The sequence below is a fragment of the Acinonyx jubatus genome, chromosome E4 (assembly GCF_027475565.1).
Source record: "Acinonyx jubatus isolate Ajub_Pintada_27869175 chromosome E4, VMU_Ajub_asm_v1.0, whole genome shotgun sequence".
Classification (NCBI taxonomy): Eukaryota; Metazoa; Chordata; class Mammalia; order Carnivora; family Felidae; genus Acinonyx; species Acinonyx jubatus.
In genome coordinates this window covers 1,346,898-1,364,218 of record NC_069395.1, presented here as the reverse complement: position 1 = coordinate 1,364,218, position 17,321 = coordinate 1,346,898, and the positions used below count along the sequence as shown (strand labels likewise).

At 52.6% G+C, this 17,321-nt stretch overlaps 1 protein-coding gene and 1 long non-coding RNA gene across 6 annotated transcripts; one reads left to right on the top strand and one right to left on the bottom strand.

Moving 5' to 3' along the window:
• Window positions 1–151: 151 nt before the first annotated feature.
• Window positions 152–10,452, bottom strand: FDPS (farnesyl diphosphate synthase). 5 transcript variants are annotated; one of them, XM_053208790.1, is made up of 11 exons: window positions 10,312–10,427; window positions 9,306–9,521; window positions 9,068–9,209; window positions 7,161–7,301; window positions 2,757–2,837; window positions 2,518–2,640; window positions 1,932–2,020; window positions 1,769–1,841; window positions 1,074–1,151; window positions 860–994; window positions 152–400 (listed from the first exon to the last, which is right to left on the bottom strand). In XM_053208790.1, the coding sequence occupies exons 1-11, from the start codon at window positions 10,386–10,388 to the stop codon at window positions 200–202; spliced, it is 1,356 nt and encodes a 451-aa protein (XP_053064765.1). In that variant the 5' UTR covers window positions 10,389–10,427; the 3' UTR covers window positions 152–199. The 5 variants fall into 5 exon arrangements, with proteins under 5 accessions (XP_053064765.1, XP_026904109.1, XP_053064764.1 ...); XM_053208789.1 differs by having other exon boundaries at window positions 200–400; window positions 9,068–9,230; window positions 10,312–10,432; XM_027048306.2 differs by lacking the exon at window positions 152–400 and adding an exon at window positions 530–671 and having other exon boundaries at window positions 9,068–9,230; window positions 10,312–10,430.
• Window positions 991–2,333, top strand: LOC128312929 (uncharacterized). The gene is made up of 3 exons (XR_008292888.1): window positions 991–1,171; window positions 1,275–2,167; window positions 2,213–2,333. It is a non-coding gene; the product is annotated as an uncharacterized LOC128312929 (long non-coding RNA).
• Window positions 10,453–17,321: the final 6,869 nt, after the last annotated feature.

Genomic DNA, 17,321 nt, shown 5'->3' with positions numbered 1-17,321 from the left:
TTAGGCTTTCGGTCCTCAGGGGTCCCGAAGGCAAGGCCCCCCCTGGTCCCCGCTTCCGTGCAGCCACCCCCACCCCTGCCCACCCTGGCCGGAGCCCCCGGCTAGCACAGCAGGAACAGGACCACGACAAGGTTCGACAATTTATTGAGCGCCTCGCGGCCCCGCCTCGCCCAACCCCTCCCAGTCCCCGGTCCCCGGGTCACTTTTTCCTCTTGTAGATCTTGTGCGCCAGCCCCAGGAAGATGGCCGGGGGCAGGGGCGCAGAGTGCTGCTCGATGAGGCCCATCAGGCGGCCGTAGCTGTCCTCTTGGTACTGCCCGAACACGGCCGGCAGCTCCAGCTCCTCGTAGAGCGCCTTCACCCGGGCCACCTTCTCGGCCTCCTTTTGCCCATAGTTCTCCTGGAAGGGTTTGGGGGCAGGGGAACGGGCTCAGCCTACCCCACCAGCGCCTCCAGGTGCCCGGCACGCCCCTCATGCACAGATTCCAGAACATCTCTATCGCTGGTCACTACTTCCCGCCTCCGGTTTCCAGGGTCTTTGAGCGCCTCCGATCTTCAACTTCCGTCTCCCCACCCCAAATGCTCAGATACTGGCTCGGGACTCAGTTTCTTCTCCCCCGGGGCTTCTCAACCTGGGTGGGCACTACTCAAACTCAGGGCTGGAGACTCTCCTGCGGGGGGAAGCCGTTCTGTGCATTCTGTGCATTTGGCGGCTTCCCGGCCTCTACCCAGGAGGCACCTGTAGCGCACGCGCACACCAAGTTACAACGGAAAAACGTCTGCAAGAGCACCCCCACTTGAGAATCACTGCCCCGTCCCCCTCCTTACGAGCCCAGGTCCACAGCCCTCTCTCCGGCACCTGAAGGACCTTGCGCTGCTCTGGAGAGGCCCGCTGCAGACACTGAACCACCAGCCAGCTGCATTTGTTGTCCTGGATGTCCGTGCCGATCTTGCCTGTCACACTGGGGTCCCCAAAGAGATCAAGGTAATCATCCTGGCAGGGGCAGAAAAGGCAGAGTGGAGAGGCTCCGGAGACAGGAAGCTGTGGCCTGCTCCCACCGGCACCTTCCTACCTGCACCTGGAAGAACTCCCCCATCTCCAGCAGGATCTTCCTGGCGCTGGCGTGCTCCTTCTCCCCATCGATGCCCGCCTACGGCGGAAAGGGGAGCAGTGAGCCCAACTCCAGGGGGGCCTCCGCTTTCCCTGCTGCTGCTCTGGGGGGGGGGGGGCTGGCCTCAGCACAGCCCCCAAATCGTCTCCCCTCTCCTTTCAGACACGCCTGGCCGCCCGGATGCAGGACGTCTGGACCGCCCAACCTCCACCCGCTTATGCCAGCGGAGCCTCCGGGTGAGGGCCAGCAGAGGCGGGTCAGCCCCAGAGGCCTGCGGACCCCGGGCAACACTCTTCTTCCTGACCCTTCACCATTTACCACTTCTGCGCGATGAGAAGGGAAACAGAGAAGCGAGGTCAGCGCAGGCAGTTAGCCCAGGGTTCTCCACATCACACCGTGTGACCTCCTCCCCACTCCCATCCAGACTCGACGGGCTGACTGCTTTGACGTCCCTTGCCTTGGCTAACGGTCATAAAAATCCCGGGGAGGGAACTTTATCATCTTACAGCTGAGAGCAGGCTCAGACAGCTTAAGTAACTTGGTCAAGGTCACACAGCCACGCAGTGGGGGCACGAGACTGCCCGAAGACGTCTGCTTTGTGCCCTCTTGTCCAAAAGCCCCATCAGGGGGCAGCAAGGGTGGGGAGGCTCACTCACCATGTACATGGCGGCAGCCACAGGAAGATAGAACGAGTAGAAAGCGGTCTTATACTTGACGATGGACTTGTACCTGGGCAGGGGAGAAGACACACCGCTCAGAAGGGCAGTGCCCAGCACAGCCCTCCCGGGCCGTCCGGATGCAGTTCCCACCATCCCTCACCTCTTTTCAGTGAATCTGCTGAGATCCACATTGCCCTGGGGGGCCGTGATGAGGTCCAGCGTCTGTCCGAGCTCAGTCTGATAGGAACTCTGAGGAGGAAGATGGCCCATGACCTTGCCTTTCTCCAGGGCTGGGAAACCCTGAAATCCCGGGACCCACATCCCACGCCATGGGCAGTCAGAGAGGCAGCAAGGACAGGGCCCTTGGGGTGCCCGGGTGGCACAGTTTGGTTAAGCGTCTGACTCTTGATCTCGGCTCAGGTCATGATCTCACGGTTCGAGCCCTGTATCGGGCCCTGCGTGGTCAGTGGGGAGCCTGCTTGGGATTCTCTCTCCCCCTCTCTCTGCCCCTCCCCCACCCAGTGGCTCACTCGCTCAAAATAAATAAATTAAAAAAAAAAAAGAGGGCGAGGGGCCCGGGCCTCATGGCCCATCCTGACCCGATCACGGGGACCAGGGGGGCCCTTCCTGCCACCACCCTGCCCGGCGCCCTTCCCTGCTTTGTTCCCTTCAGGCAGACCTAGCGCTCTCCCGTGCCCCGAGCGAAGCCAGGTGAAAGTGGCCCAGGGAGGCCAGGCCAGGCACACCTGCAGGAAGAGCTCAATCAGGTTCAGGTAATAGGGCTGCTCCCGGCAGTAGAGCCTCAGCACGCGGTAGATACATGCTTCCAGAAGCAACGCGTCATTGATGGCATCCAGACCTATGCCTGGCTGTCGGGGACGCAGAAGAAACATGCGGTCAATCTCTGGCCGCTGCGGACACCTCGGCGGGCTCGAGGTCGCCACCGCCCAGGCCCTTTGCCACGCCCACTGCTGGCTTCTCGCACCTTCTGATACCAGCAGACCTGCCCCCGCCGGGTGAGGGAGGAGTCCATGATGTCGTCCGACACCAGGAAGAAAGCCTGGAGCTGCAGGAGAAGGAAGAGTGGGGTAAGACCCTCGGTCTCCTTGGAGGTGCTCCTTCTGCCGGTGACGGAGCGGCCGGGACATCTGTGCTGTGCTGTGGGACTTCGGAAAATCCTAGGACCTCGTTGGATCTGGCGTTCCAGGTATAACGTGGGGTCACAGCTCTCATTGCCAGAGCGAGAGACTCCCAACAGATCTCGGACATCCCCAAACACGCAGCCCCAGACGACCCCGGGGTCAGGGAGGTTAGATCTTCACAGACTGTTCCCTGGCCAAAAACTTCCTCGGATGCTGAAGGGAAGATTCCTTCACGCAGTCTGACTTTACCTGACTTCTGGAATAAAAGGCAGCTGTTCCCATGTCGTCCCCGGGCACTCTGCTTACACACCCGTGTGCGGGACAAAGCCCCACCTCAGGGAGCTCATCTAAGGGTGCAGGTCTAATAGGGACAGAACCGAAGTCTGACCCCTGGTAACTTCCACCCATGGGTCTTAACCATTTAACCACTCAAACAGCAGCCCAGGGCTTCTAAGTCCCAGCCTTCCTGAGGTCCCCAGGATACACGAGTTTTCCCAGCAGGCTGTGAGGTCCTCGGAGGCAAGGCCAACATCTGCCCCCGCCGGAGCTCCCAGAGGCTCAAACAGCCGGCCCCGGAGCCGGTGTGTAACAAATGCATGTGTAACAGAGAGCGAAATGCCGCCGCGTACCCCAATACTTCTTGTAGTCAGGTTCCGAGACTTCGAACACGGCCTTCCAGAACACGGTTTAGATCTTCACTCCGCCCTGAACTCTGCGCACCAGCGGCCCTGCCTCGCTCGGAGCCCCCAGCGCCACCCGTCGGCTCTGCCGTGCCCCATACAGAAAGGACTAAGGTGGCCGCTGTTCTTTTCCCAAGTGAATCCTCGGGGAAGGAGGCGTCCATCCACACCTCCATGTCTGCCCTCATCCTGGGGCAGGCTCTGGGCCCCCATATCGGAGGCACGTGTCTTACGTACATAGTGTTTACTTTGAGCGACATGCTTCCACTGAAGCTCCCGGTCCACTCTCTTCCACCTGGTTTCAACCGTTCCCACTCAACCCACATGGTCTCCAGGGGCATTCGTTCTGCGGCTTCCCTCAGTCTCCTCTGTCCCACCGCAGTTCGTAACCCAACTGCACTTCCTGTTTTGTAGGGGACTTAAAAAATACACACCGGTACCAGAGTCTCAACTAAATGAGAAACCTATCCACGGTATTAGTTACGCTGGAGGGACTATTCTAAAGATTAAAGACTAAAGATCGAAGAAGAACCCATTACTCTTGACTGGGTGCTGAGTATTTGAAAAAAAAAAAAAACAAACAACTTAGAATGGACTTTTTGTGGACAATGAGGAAATTTAACTATGAAATATACATTATGGGAATGCAAGCTGGTGCAGCCACTCCGGAAAACAGGATGGAGGTTCCTCACAAAACTAAAACTAGAACTACCCCATGACCCAGCAACTGCACTGCTAGGCGTTTCTCCACGGGATACAGGTGGGCTGTTTCGAAGGGACACACGCACCCCCACGTTTACAGCAGCGCTGTCGACAACAGCCAAAGGATGGAAAGAGCCCAAATGTCCCTCGATGGATGAGTGGATAAAGAAGATGTGGTCTATATATACAAGGGAGTATTACTCGGCAATCAAAAAGAACGAAATCTTGCCATCTGCAGCTACGTGGCTGGAACTGGAGGCTGTGATGCTAAGTGAAATTAGTCAGAGAAAGACAAAAATCCTATGATTTCCCTCATATGAGGACTTTAAGAGACAAAAGAAAGCAACATAAGGGAAGGGAAACAAAAATAATACAAAAACAGGGAGGGGGACAAAACAGAAGAGACTCTTAAATATGGAGAGTAAACTGAGGGTTACGGGAAGGGTTGGGGGAGAGGGGATGGGCTAACTGGGGGAGGGGCACTAAGGAATCTACTCCTGAAATCACTGTTGCACTCTATACTAATTTGGATGTAAATTAAAAAAAAAAAAAAAAAATTCATCAGACTCTCCCAAGGCCAGAAGAGGGATATTGGAAGAATTTTAAGGTCAAGGAGAAAGGAATATGACCTAAAGCCACCAGACAATATATTAAATTTGGCGTTTATGAAATAAAAAAAAAAGAAATATACATCAGATAATATTACTGTACCGGTGTTAAATAAATTATCCTGGAACGTTGCTATGGCCTGAATGTATCCTTGCAAATGTGTATGTTGAAATCCTAACCGTGGATGAGGAGGCGGGGCCTCCGGGAGGTGTGCGGGCACCGGGACAGGGCCCTCACGACAGGCCTTCAGAGGTCCCCAGCCCCTTTTGCCACAAGAGGGTGTAGCAGGAAGGTGCCCCCCGCCCCAGCCCCAGGACGAGGGCCTCGCCAACCACACTAGTGCCGTGATCTCCCACCTCCAGCCCCCCGAACTCAGCGAAATAAACTTCTGTTCTTTATAAGCTACCCCAGTCCGTGTTATTTTGTTGTAGCAGCCCAAATGAACTAAGATACGAGTGATCACGGTACTGTGGATATACGGGCAAATGTCCTCGTGTCTAGGAGGTGAATCCTGAGATAGAAAAGTAAGAGATTGAAGGAAATGAGGCAGAGGTAGAAAGATAAAAGCAGAGATTATAACAAGGGGCGCCTGGGAGGCTCAGTTGGTTAAGCGTCCGACGCTTGGTTTCGGCTCAGGTCATACCTCAGAGTTTCGGGAGTCCAAGCATCGGGCTCTGTGCTGACAGCCTGGGGCCGGCTTGAGATTCTCTCTCTCTCTCTGCCTCTCCCCCGCTCGTGTTCTCTCGGTCTCTCTCAAGATACTTTTTTTTTTTAATCACCCAAACAAAAACAATGGGGGACAGCTCAAAAGCACCTTGGGGAAGGGACAGCACTACCGCCACGTTTAAAAAAAGAAACACTCACAGGTGCAGCTCTAATTCATGACAATCATCTCCAGCAGGTGAACCACTGGGCCCTCAAATCCTCCCCCGCCTGGTCCCCGAGCTCTGCGCCCCTGCTCTGCCCTGGGCCTCCTTGCCCATCACCTGTCCCTCAGTGATGCCACTATCCCTTTACCTCCTTGGAGGCAAATCCCTCTTCTCCAGGCCCATCTCACTCACAAGCTACAGACTGGAATTTCCAACAGCCACACACCACAGTCCCGCCCGCGCTGCCCAAACCAAACCGAGAATGCGGCATGGCTGACCCCGAGCCCATCACGTCTTCCCCTGAGGCAGGCCAGAAGCCTCAGAGTGTCCGTCATTCATCATGTCCTAAGTGTCTTCCCTTCTGGGCTCACTGCCACCCTCCTCAGAGCCTGGCACCCCTCCTGGGACCCAGTCTCCTTGTCACTAGTGAAGGCGTTAGGCCAGGCCAGGAAACAATGCCCCTTCAAGGGCCAAATGAACCGGGTATAGGAGACAAGGGGATTGGAGCAGAGCAGGACGGGGCCACACAAGAGAGCACGTGCCCTGTTGTGGGGTCAGTGGCTATGATTCAATGTCAGCCAGTTGCTGCTACGTGGGTATCTGGGCCCGGATCTAGTAATTTTCCAAGCAATGCCAGAAATCTGGGGTTTTATGTGACATCTCTTCTTAATTAAATTTAGGGCCCTTAATTTTTGAAAACTACCAGTGGGCTGAAAGTTTCCAGTCTCTGCTTTGGCGTAACCTTCTGGAAGAACTACACCGTTTGCGTGGTTATCCTCTGCTCGGAGGAAAGAGTTGACTTTTTTTTTTTTTTTTAACTAGGCTCCACACTCAGCATGGAACCCAGCTAGGGGCTAAACTCATGACCCTGAGATCAAGACCTGAGCTGAGATCAAGAGTTAGATGCTCGGGGCACCTGGGCGGCTCAGCTGGTTGAGCGTCTGATTTCAGCTCAGGTCATGATCTCACCATTCAAGAGTCTGAGCCCCGAGTCGGTACCTCTGCCGTCACACTCTGTCCGCTTCGGATCCTCTGCGTCACGCTCCTCCACCTCGACCCACTCTCTCTCTGTCTCTCAAAAATAAATCAACATTTCAAAAAAACAAATAAAGAGACACCCAACAGAATGAGCCGCCCAGGTGCCCCAGAGGCGACGCCTTTATGTCCAGTTCCAAGGCCCTGGCCCACGGCTAGTTTGTGGATTAAATATGTACCCCCTGGCAACGAGGTTCTGCACATTTGTTAACCTTGGGGTAATTCGGTGTCCAAATTCGATTACTGCCGCACAGAAACACGTGGAGAAATTAGTTTCCGGCTCATCCCTCCCCGCCCCCCAGGATGCCCCCACCCTGGTAAAACCTCCGCTCCCCCCGCCCCATCCTCTCACCAGTTCCACACACCAGCCCACGGTCAGGGCCCGCCGGAGACTGTCGGCATCCTGCTTCCCGGGCTCCACCAGCTGCCGGTAGGCTATCAACACCGTCAGGCCCCGCTGGTACTTGCCTCCGACGGCGTTGTACTCCAGGACCTGGGCGCAGGGGGGGAGGGCAGGGCGGCGTGTTCGCAGAGGGCCGCTCCGAGATTGCTCCCCACCCTCTCTCCCTTCCAACCGCCACCTAACTTCAACTTCCTCGAACACGGCTCCTCCTCCGGGGAGTCTCTGGAGTGGCTCCCCCGCCCCCAGCCCTCTCTGGGTGGTCTTCCTCGGTACATTTTTTTCTTTTCCTTTTTTTTTTTTTTTTTTTTAAGCAGGCTCCATGCCCAACATGTGGCTTGAACTCACAACCCTGAGATCAAGAGTCACACACACTCTACTGACTGACCTAGCCAGGCACTGCATTCCTCAGTAAATTTAAAGCCTCCATACTGCACAGCAAAATCTGTCCCCGAGCCCAAAGCAGGGCTTAAACCCAGAGGCAAGGGTTCACGCCACGGAAATGGCTGGCAAGTTCAGGTCTCTCCTTCCCAGGTTCCTGCCCCATCCCCACCTCTCCTATGCTTCCCAGCCACCTCCTCCTACCCACAATTCAAACTGTCTGCAAGTGAAAAGCCTCTCTCACTGTATTAAAGACAAGGCCGGGGAACCTGGGTGGCTCAGTCAGTTAAGTGTCCAACTTCAGCTCAGGTCATGATCTCACAGTTCATGAGTTCAAGCCCCATGTCAGGCTCTGTGCTGACAGCTCAGAACCTGGAGCCTGCTTCCGATTCTGTGTCTCCTGCTCTCTCTGCCCCTCGCCCGCTCACATTCTGTCTCTGTCTCTCTCTCAAAAATAAACATTAAAGAAAAAAAAAGACAAGGCCCCAAAGTAGGCCAGAAGAGAGCTCAGGAGGGGACCCATCCCCCAGCCTTCCAGGGGCGTCTCCTCCTGCTGGGAACTCCATTTTTGCCTTCTGCCTTCTGCCGTCCACAGGCTCTAATGCGTTGGGAGCACCTCCTCCTGTAGTCTCCATCCCAGCGTAAGCAAACCTTTTCCTAGCTTCAACAGTATTTATAAAAATTACTAATTAGGGGAGCCTGGGTGGCTCAGCCGGTTAAGCGTCCGACTTTGGCTCAAGTCATGATCTCTGGCTTTAGGAGTTCGAGCCCCATGTCTGGCTCTGTGCTGACAGTGTGAAGCCTGCTTGGGATCCTCTGTCCCCCTCTATCTCTGCCCCTCCCCCCCCCCAAATAAACATTAAAAAAAAAAGAATTACTAGATACCCCCCAAAAGAATAAAAGAATTAGGCAACTTAAGTATCCCAGCCAGGGGGCGCCTGGTGGCTCAGGAAGTTGAGCATCTCAATTTCAGCTCAGGTCGTGGTCATGATCCCAAGGTTGTAGGACTGAGCCCTGTGTCAGGCTCCACAAACCTGCTTGTGATTCTCTCTCCCTCTGCCCCTCTCCCCTGCTCAGACTCTCTCTTTTTCTAAAATTAAAAAAAAAAAAAAAAAAGAAAAAAGAATTCCCAGCCAGATTTCTCCTGGAGCAGGGGTTTCTGATGATGCCCTAGCTCCACCTGGCCCGCCTCAGGCTCCCTTCCTCCCAGGTCCCTGTCAAAATAGCATCTTGTGACCTCGGACACCTAATTCCCTTTCTCAACAAAATCAGAGACTTACCAGATTAAAGCCTTCACCCTCTTCACCCTTCACGCAAAGCAGTCCTGAAGCACTGAGTATCCCTGCCCAGGCCCCGCCCCCTCCAGAGGAGACCCAGAGCCGCTCAGGTAAAAGCCAGCTCCGCCCCCATAAGCCAGGACCCCCAGACGCTTATAGAATGAACCAAAGATTCCCACTCTGAAGTCACAAATCCCTCACCTCCTTGAGCCGGGCAACGGCATCTCCTATCTCTGGGTGGCCCGTGCCATCCTCGGTCAGCACCTTGACAATCTGGGAGAAGTGTTGGATGAAATTCTGCTTTTCTTGGGCATAAGGGTCCAATTTCTGGTTTCCATTCATTCTGAGGGAGGAGTAAAGTGCTCTGAGGAGAGGAGGCACAAGTCAGAAACCTGAGCACTGCTCCCCTCCCCAAAGCCTCTCACCCCACCACACTCACCGAGGCTCCTCTGTCCACGCTTGGCACCAGCAGCGGGCACCGTGCCAGGCCCCCGGGGCTGGGCCCCCGTGCACCAGGGAGGGCCGCAGGAGGGAACCCAGCCACCTCTCCTGGGGCGCCCAGCAGGGAGCTGGCAGCCAGAAGACCCCCACAGATCTCAGCCAGCGGGACAGGGGCATCACAGGGGTGGCATAGGGAGGGGGCACTGAGCACTCCCTGCAGGGGCAAGCACCACAGGCAGAAGCTCGGCTGCGGCTCCCCAGGTCACCCCCACCACCCCCAGCCTTTCACCTCGGGGCCCAGAATGCCCCGCCCTCTCCCGAGCTAGGCTCCAGAGCATTTACAGGAAGAAGTTAATGCAAGGGGGGAAAGAACGGCTGACCGGCTGGCTGGAAGTCGACTGATGGCACTTAGGTACGCACTTAAAATAACTTAATGCCACCCAACAACATCCCCTCAACCGTCAACCCTGCGGGGAACCTCTGGAATTGCTATTGCCTTGGCTTCTTCCCCCAAGTCCTGGAGCACAGCTGGAAGAGCCCAGACTGAAGGACCTGAGGACCAGGGGCTGGGAGGACCCTTAAAGCACCCTATTTCACGAAGGCCAAACGGAATCTCGAAGAGGCAGGAAGATACGTGACCAGTGGCAGAGCCAAATCTAGAACCCAGGTCTCCGCTGGGAGGCGGGGAGGGGGTGCGCAGGCTCGGAGATACCCCAAGAGGACGCAGACTACGCCGCAACCCCGGGAACCACGGACACGAGGTCCGTGGTCACAGGCAGCGCATGGCCAGCCTCGGAGCAGCCATCGGGGGGCCGGGGAGGCTCGGGGCGCGCACATCCCGGCGGCTTCCGCCCACCCAGAGGGTCAGCCAGTCCGGCCCACGGGCTCCCAACACCGGGGCCTCCGACGCAAGAGATTGGCCCTCGTGCGCCTCCAAGTGCAGCCGCGGAGCTGGGGCCGAGCCTCCCACCGCGGCCTGAGCGCCGGCCGGAGACCTCTCTCACCTGCTCCCGGATGCCGGCTCCTGCTCCAGAGTGTTGGCGGGGTACTCCTGAAAGCCGCCGGGCTGCGCGCGCGGCATGCTGGGTCTAGTAGTTCCCGAGCTCCCTTAGCTCTAGGCGGAAAGGCCCCATCAGACTACAATTCCCGGCATGCGGCAGGAGGGACAGGACGACGCGATCTAGCGCGGGCTGGCTGGGCAGAGACGAGCCACGCTGATTGGCTGCATCCCCTCGTGCGAGCATGGGGCCCTGCATGGGACAACCAATGGAAGGGCTGCGTGCAGGACCCTGTAGGCTCTCTCTTCGCACCCTTGCAACTCGGGGTTACTCCACCCATCCAGAAAGGTTCTTGCAACTCGAAACCGCCTAGGACAGAAGTAGGTTTTGTTTTAAGGAGCGAAAGTCATTGTGGGAGAATACCCACTCTCACCGCTGCTATTCAACTTTGTACTGGAAGTTGAAGTCAGAGCTATTAGATCAGAAAAAGAAATAAAAAACAGCCAAGTTGGAAAAGAACTGGTAAAAATATATGTATTTCAGAGACATGATCCTAACTATGGAAAAATCCACAAGACAGCTGCTAAAGCTACTAGAGCAGGGTACAAAAACAACATACAAAAAAATCAGTTGTGCTTTGGCACACAAACAACGAACAATCCTTTCTTTCTTTCTTCCTTTCTTTCTTATTTTATTTTTTAAGTAATCTCCACACCGAACGTGGGGCTCAAACTCAGATTCCCCCCCACCCCCACCCCCGAGATCAACAGTCCTGTGCTCTAAAGGCTGAGCCAGCAGGTGGCCCTGCAATAAACAATCTCAAAAAGGAAGAATGTAATTCTATTTTCAATAGTGTCTACAATAATAAAATACCTAAGAATAAAATTTAACCAAGGAGGTAAAAGACTTGTACATAGAAAACTATAAAACATTGCTGAAAATTTTTAAAGAAAACCTAAATAAATGGGAAATGTTCTTAAGTAGAAAGACTTAGTATTAAGATATTCCCCAAAACGATCGACAGATTCAACACAATCCCTGTCAAAATTCCAACAGATTTTTTTTTCCAGCTATGGAAAAGGCAATCTGCAAATGCATGTGTAATTACAAGGGACTCTGGATAGCTCAAATAATCTTTTTTTTTTAATGTTTATTTTTGAGGGGGGTGGTGGCAGAGAGAGAGGGAGACACAGAATCTGAAGCAGGCTCCAGGCTCTGAGCTGCCAGCACAGAGCCCAACTCAGGTTCAAATTCTCACTACGGAGCTATAATAATCAAAACCATGTGGGACTAGCAAAAGGATAGACATACTGGCCAATGAAACAGATTTGAGAGTCGAGAAATAAATTCATACATCTATGACCAATAGGTTTTTTATAAAGGTACTAAGTCCACTAAATGGGGAAAAGACATTCTCTTCAACAAATGACACTAGATAAACTGAGTTGTCTTTCCTCATGCAAAAGAAGAATGAAGTTGGACCCTTACCTCACACCATATTCAAAAATTAACTCAAAATGGATTAAAACCTAAATATGAAAGCTAAAACCATAAAAAGTCTTAGAAGAAAACATAGGACTCAGCCTTCATACCTTGTATTTAGTGATGGACTCTTTCTTTTTTTTTCTTAATATTTTTTTATTTTTAAGTGATCCCTACACCCAATGTGAGGCTCGAACTCACAACCCCAAGATCAAGAGTCACATGCTCCACCGACTGAGCCAGCCAGGTGCCCCTAGTGATGGAATCTTAAATATGGCACCAAAAGTGGAAATGGCAAAAGAAAAGATAAATTGAACTTCATCAAAATTAAAAACCTTTGTCCACCAGAGGACACTCAACGGAGCGAAAAGAATGTGTACAGAATGGAAGAGAATGTTCCCAAATCCCGTATCTGATAAGGGTTTGATACCCAGAGTACATAAAGAACTCCTAAAAACAACAAAAATACAAACAACCTAATTCGAAAATGGGCAAAGGACTTGAGTAGACATTTCTTCAAAGAAAATCTACAAATGACCAATAAGCACATGAAAAGATGCCCATCATCATCAGTCATTGGGAAAAATGCAAATCAACCACAATGAGATACCACTTTACACTTATTAGTATGAATATAGCAAAAGCAAACAGATTTTTTTAATTTTATTTTTTATTTTTTTAAATTTACATCCAAAAATTTACATCCAAATTAGTTAGCATATGGTGCCAACAATGATTTCAGGAGTAGATTCCTTAGTGCCCCTCCCCCATTTAGCCCATTCCCCCCTCCCACAGCCCCTCCAGCAACCCTCAGTTTGTTCTCCGTGTTTATGAGTCTCTTCTGTTTTGTCCCCCTCCCTGTTTTTATATTATTTTTGTTTCCCTTCCCTTATGTTCCTCTGTTTTGTCTCTTAAAGTCCTCATATGAATGAAGTCATATAATTTTTTCTTTCCCTGACTAATTTCACTTAGCCTCATACCCTCCAGTTCCATCCACGTAGTTCCAAATGACAAGATTTCATTCTTTTTGATTGCCGAGTAATACTCCATTATGTGTGTGTGTGTGTGTGTGTGTGTGTGTGTGTGTATAATATATAATATGTATATATATTATATATATATACCACATCTTTTTTATCCATTCATCCGTCGATGGACATTTGGGCTCTTCCCGTCCTTTGGCTGTTGTCGATAGTGCTGCTATAAACATGGGGGTGCATGTGACCCTTCGAAACAGCCCACCTGTATCCCGTGGAGAAACGTCTAGTAGTGCAGTTGCTGGGTCGTAGGGTAGTTCTATTTTTAGTTTTTTGTTTTTGTTTTTGTTTTTTTTTTGAGGAACCTCCATCCTGTTTTCCAGAGTGGCTGCACCAGCTTGCATTTCCAACAGACAGATTTTTTTTTTTTTTTAATGAAAATAACAGGGGCACCCGGGTGGCTCAGTTGGTTAAGCATCTGACTCTTGGTTTCGGCTCAGATCATGATCTCATGATTCGTAGGTTTGAGCCCCGCATCAGGCTCTGTGCTGACAGTTCAGAGCCTGCTTGGGATTCTCTCTGTCTCCATCCCTCTCTGCTCTCTCTCTGCTCTCTCTCTCTCTCTCTCTCTCTCTCTCTCTCTCTTTCTCTCTCTCTCAAATAAATAAAAAAACTTAGAAAAAAATTTTAATGAAAATAATAAATGCTACTGAGGATATGGAGAAGTTGGACCCCCCCAGACATTGCTGGTGAGAACACAAAATAGTGCACCTGCTGTGGGAAACAGTGGTCTGTTCCTCAAAATATAAAACATAGAATTGCCATATGACCTAGTAATTCTCCTAGTATATGCCCCACAGAACCGCAAAGACCCGCACAAATACTTGTACGCCAATGCTCATTGCAGTGGTATTCACAGCAGCCAAGAGGTGGAAACAACCCAAGGGTCCATTCACAGACAAAAGGATAAACAAAATATCGTATATACTTAAAATGGAATATTTTTCAGCCTTAAAATTAAGAAAGGAAATTCTGACACATGCTACCACGTGGATGGACCTTGAAGACGTGCTCAGGGATTTAGGGCAGGCACCAAAAAACAAATATGCATGATTCTTACATGAAGTCCCTAGAGGAGTCAAATTCATAGAGGCAAAAGTCGAATGATGGGTGCTAGGGGCTGGGGGAGGCAGGAATGAGGAGTTTGTGTTTAATGGGTATAGAGTTTCAGTTTCAGTTAGAAAGTTCTAGAAATGGATGGGGGAAATGGTTGCACGGCGTGAACGCACTGACCTCCACTCAACTGGACACTTAGAGTGGTTAAAAATGGTAAATTTTGTGTTATGTATATTTTGCTACAATTAAAAACAAACAACAACAACTAGGGTGCCTGGGTGGCTCAGTCTGGTAAGCATCTGACTGTTGGTTTCAGCTCAGGTCACGATCTCACTCGCTGTTTGTGAGTTCGAGCCCCAAGTCAGGCTCTGCGCTGCCGGTATGGAGCCTGCTTGGGATTCTCTCTCTCTCTCTCTCTCTCTCTCTCTCTCTCAAAACAAATAAATGAACTTAAAAAAAAAACCTGGAAATCAGAAATCATGTGCTTTACCTGGAGAACTAGAGGGAGGCCCAGAAAAGGTCCCTTGTCATTACCCAGTAAACTACCACCCAGGTCACACGCAGACACTCCCAGAGTCTGCTTCATCTGCCTGTGAATCTGCAGACCTCACCACAGCTGCCTCTGAGGAGCCTGTGGATTCTGCCCCCAGACCCACCCCTTCCTTCCCTTGCCCTCTCTCTGCCAAGGCCCTGGGTCACTACTGCTGTCCTGCTCAGTGACTGTGGGCGGGTGGAAAATTAACGAAGGATATGGATACAGAGGAGAGAGGGGCCCAGGAGTGGCAGGAATCCCCAAGAGGTCCAGAGAGCAAATGATACAGAGAGCAGGTTGGGGGAAGGCGCTTCAGGAAGGGGCACGGCCTCCTAGGTGGTGGGTAGAGGGCGAGGCGGAGGGCCAACTCTAGGAGAGCTTCTGGCTGATTCAATATCCACCTGGCTTGTCCTCTGTGGTCTGAAGGGAGCTGGGTGCGGCTCCCAGCTAGCTCGCCCCCAGGGAGAGGAGTGACTGAAGCTCACGGGAAGAGAAACTGGTTCTAGGCCGGGTCCTTTCAGTTCCTAGTGCAGCTGAAGTAGGATCCCTGGGCTTAAATGCTGCCTGGTGCAAGCCTTGGCCCCACCGTAAGCAGCTGGGTGAACTTCAGCAAGCCCCGTGACTTCTCAGAGTGGGCTCCGCAGTCCATTGAGGACACGGGCGTATTTTCGGAGGCCTAGGTGTAGTCTTAATGAATCAAAGCACAAATGTCCTATGTAACTAGCTTATAGAGCGGAGTGGACCGTCAAAAGTGGCAAACTAGGGAGAAAGACTTTATAAATATTCAAGTCCACTGAAATCCAAGGAGTTATTAATTCATTCTCATTGCAAACTCCAGGTTAAGGAAATGGGAGAGAGGATTAACATGGGGAAGGCAGGGTCCCCCAGAACTAAAGAACCAAAGGAGAACTCTCATTCCCTCATCCCCAGCCTGGGACTTCCAGGAAGTGATCTTCCCTAGGGGGCTTGGGAGATGTCTGGAGACTCTAGATCAGTGTGGGTAGGATAAGAGCCCTGAGCTCTCCCGGGCCAGCCTAACCCTTGCTGGGAAACGCTGGGCAGGGCCATGGGGGAAGGCCTCCTAAACACACCTTCCCTGGGAAGAGAGAAGGTCCTGGGGCCAGCCCCTCCCCTAGCCCCCTGAGAAGCCTCCAGGGCTCAAGGGAAGAAATGGGCAGGAAGATGTGTTCCTGGGTTCAAACTCTACTTCGTTTTTTAAATTTTAAGTTTATTTATTTAATTTGAGAGATACAGGGGAGGGGCAGAGAGAGTGGGGGGAGACAGAGGATCCAAAGCAGGCTCTGTGCCGACAGCAGAGAGCCTGATGTGGGGCTCGAACTCATGAAACATGAGATAATGACCTGAGCCAAAGTCAGATGCTTAACCGACTGAGCCACCCAGGCACCCCTCAAACTCTACTTCAAATCCTTATTGGTTGTGTGAATAGGGTTAATTACCTAGCCTTTTTTTTTTTCTTCATGTTTATTTATTTTGAGAGACAGAGCATGAGCAGGGGAGGGGCAGAGGGAGAGGGAGAGAGAGAGAATCCCAAGCAGTCTCCGTGCTGTCAGCGCAGAGCCCAACACAGGGCTTGAACTCACGAACCATGAGATCACGACCTGAGCCGAAATCAGAAGTGGGACAGTCAACCCACTGAGCCACCCAGGCGCCCCATTGATTTATTTATTTATGTACTTAAGTAAGCTCTACACCCCTGTTGATAAGTATCTTAAATGTAACTGAAGAAGGAGGTAAGAAACCTATCTAATGATGACAGAAGGGAGGTGAAACTGGGGTGGTTGAACAGGAATTTTGTTTAGCAGAGAAGATAAAGAAGGACACACAGGTGTAGGGAACAGTGTGTGCAAGGTCATGGCACTGAGAGAGAGCAAGTCACGGTTGGGGAGTGTGGGGAGGGGCGAGCCAGGGAATGCAGAAAGGGAGGGGTGCAGCTAGAGAAGCAGAGAAGTGAGCTGGGTCTTTGCCTGCCCTGACAAGCCAGTGAGGTCCTAGGTCAGAGCAGAGTAGTCAGACCTGATTTGTAGACAACTTTGACCCCGGTGGGAGGGCCCCTGGCGGGGTGGGGGTGGGGCCCTACCAGCAATGGTAGTGACCACTGCACAGGGTGAGAGGGAGGGCTTGGGAACTGTTTGGAATGTACAGGTTTTGTTGACTGAGCTTAGCTTTGGGTAGTGGGAGGCTCTCAGGTTCACTAAGATACAGACACAGTGGAGAGGGGCAGGTCAGAGTGAGGGAAGGGAGTGAGGGAAATGAGTGAGGGAAGGGAGTGAGGGAAGGAAGGGAAAAGAGGCTGACTTGGCTGCAGCAGAAGGTCCAGGAGGAAGTTGCCCCGCAGGGTGGGAGACGGGCCACTGGACATGAGGGTGCATATCGCAGGGGAGAGGCTAGAGCAGCTGAGTCACCCTGAGAGCTGGGCCCCTGGCCACGCAAAGTCACTTACTGAGCCCCTGCTGGGCACTAGGAATAGACCAGGGCACCGCAGACACATTGTCCTGCACCGGACTTTCTAGGTGGGGTGGGAACATGTCCAACAAGTCAAATGTGTCACAGCTGAGGAGGGGAGGACAGCAAAGCATAGGGGAAGCCCGCAGTGGTCAATGGGTGCTTGGAGAAGGCCTCAGCGGCCAGCGGTGCCTGGAAAGAAAAAATGGGCCAGAAGCAGCGAGCGGTTAGGCCAGCAGGGGGGAGGACAGGCCCCACAGACAGGGAGGGCACGTTGGGGCAGCCGCCCTGCCTCGTGTGGGAAAGGTGGAGGCCACTGTGCCTGCGTTAAAGCGACTGAGCAGGGGAGGGGGGTGGGGGCGTACTGGAAAGGAGGAGGGCCTCATAAGGCCGTCAGCTGCACTCTGTGCGAGGGGGGTCATCGGTGGGCTGTGTTTGCTTCCTCT

Excerpts from the sequence above, each read along its gene's own strand:
- FDPS (XM_053208789.1), bottom strand. The coding sequence starts at position 10,388 with ATGCCGCGCGCGCAGCCCGGCGGCTTTCAGGAGTACCCCGCCAACACT. Across the intron at positions 2,641-2,756 it reads AGGTCTGCTGGTATCAGAAG|CCAGGCATAGGTCTGGATGC; the intron begins GTGCGAGAAGCC and ends CGTCCCCGACAG. Across the intron at positions 401-859 it reads AGCAGCGCAAGGTCCTTCAG|GAGAACTATGGGCAAAAGGA; the intron begins GTGCCGGAGAGA and ends AAACCCTTCCAG.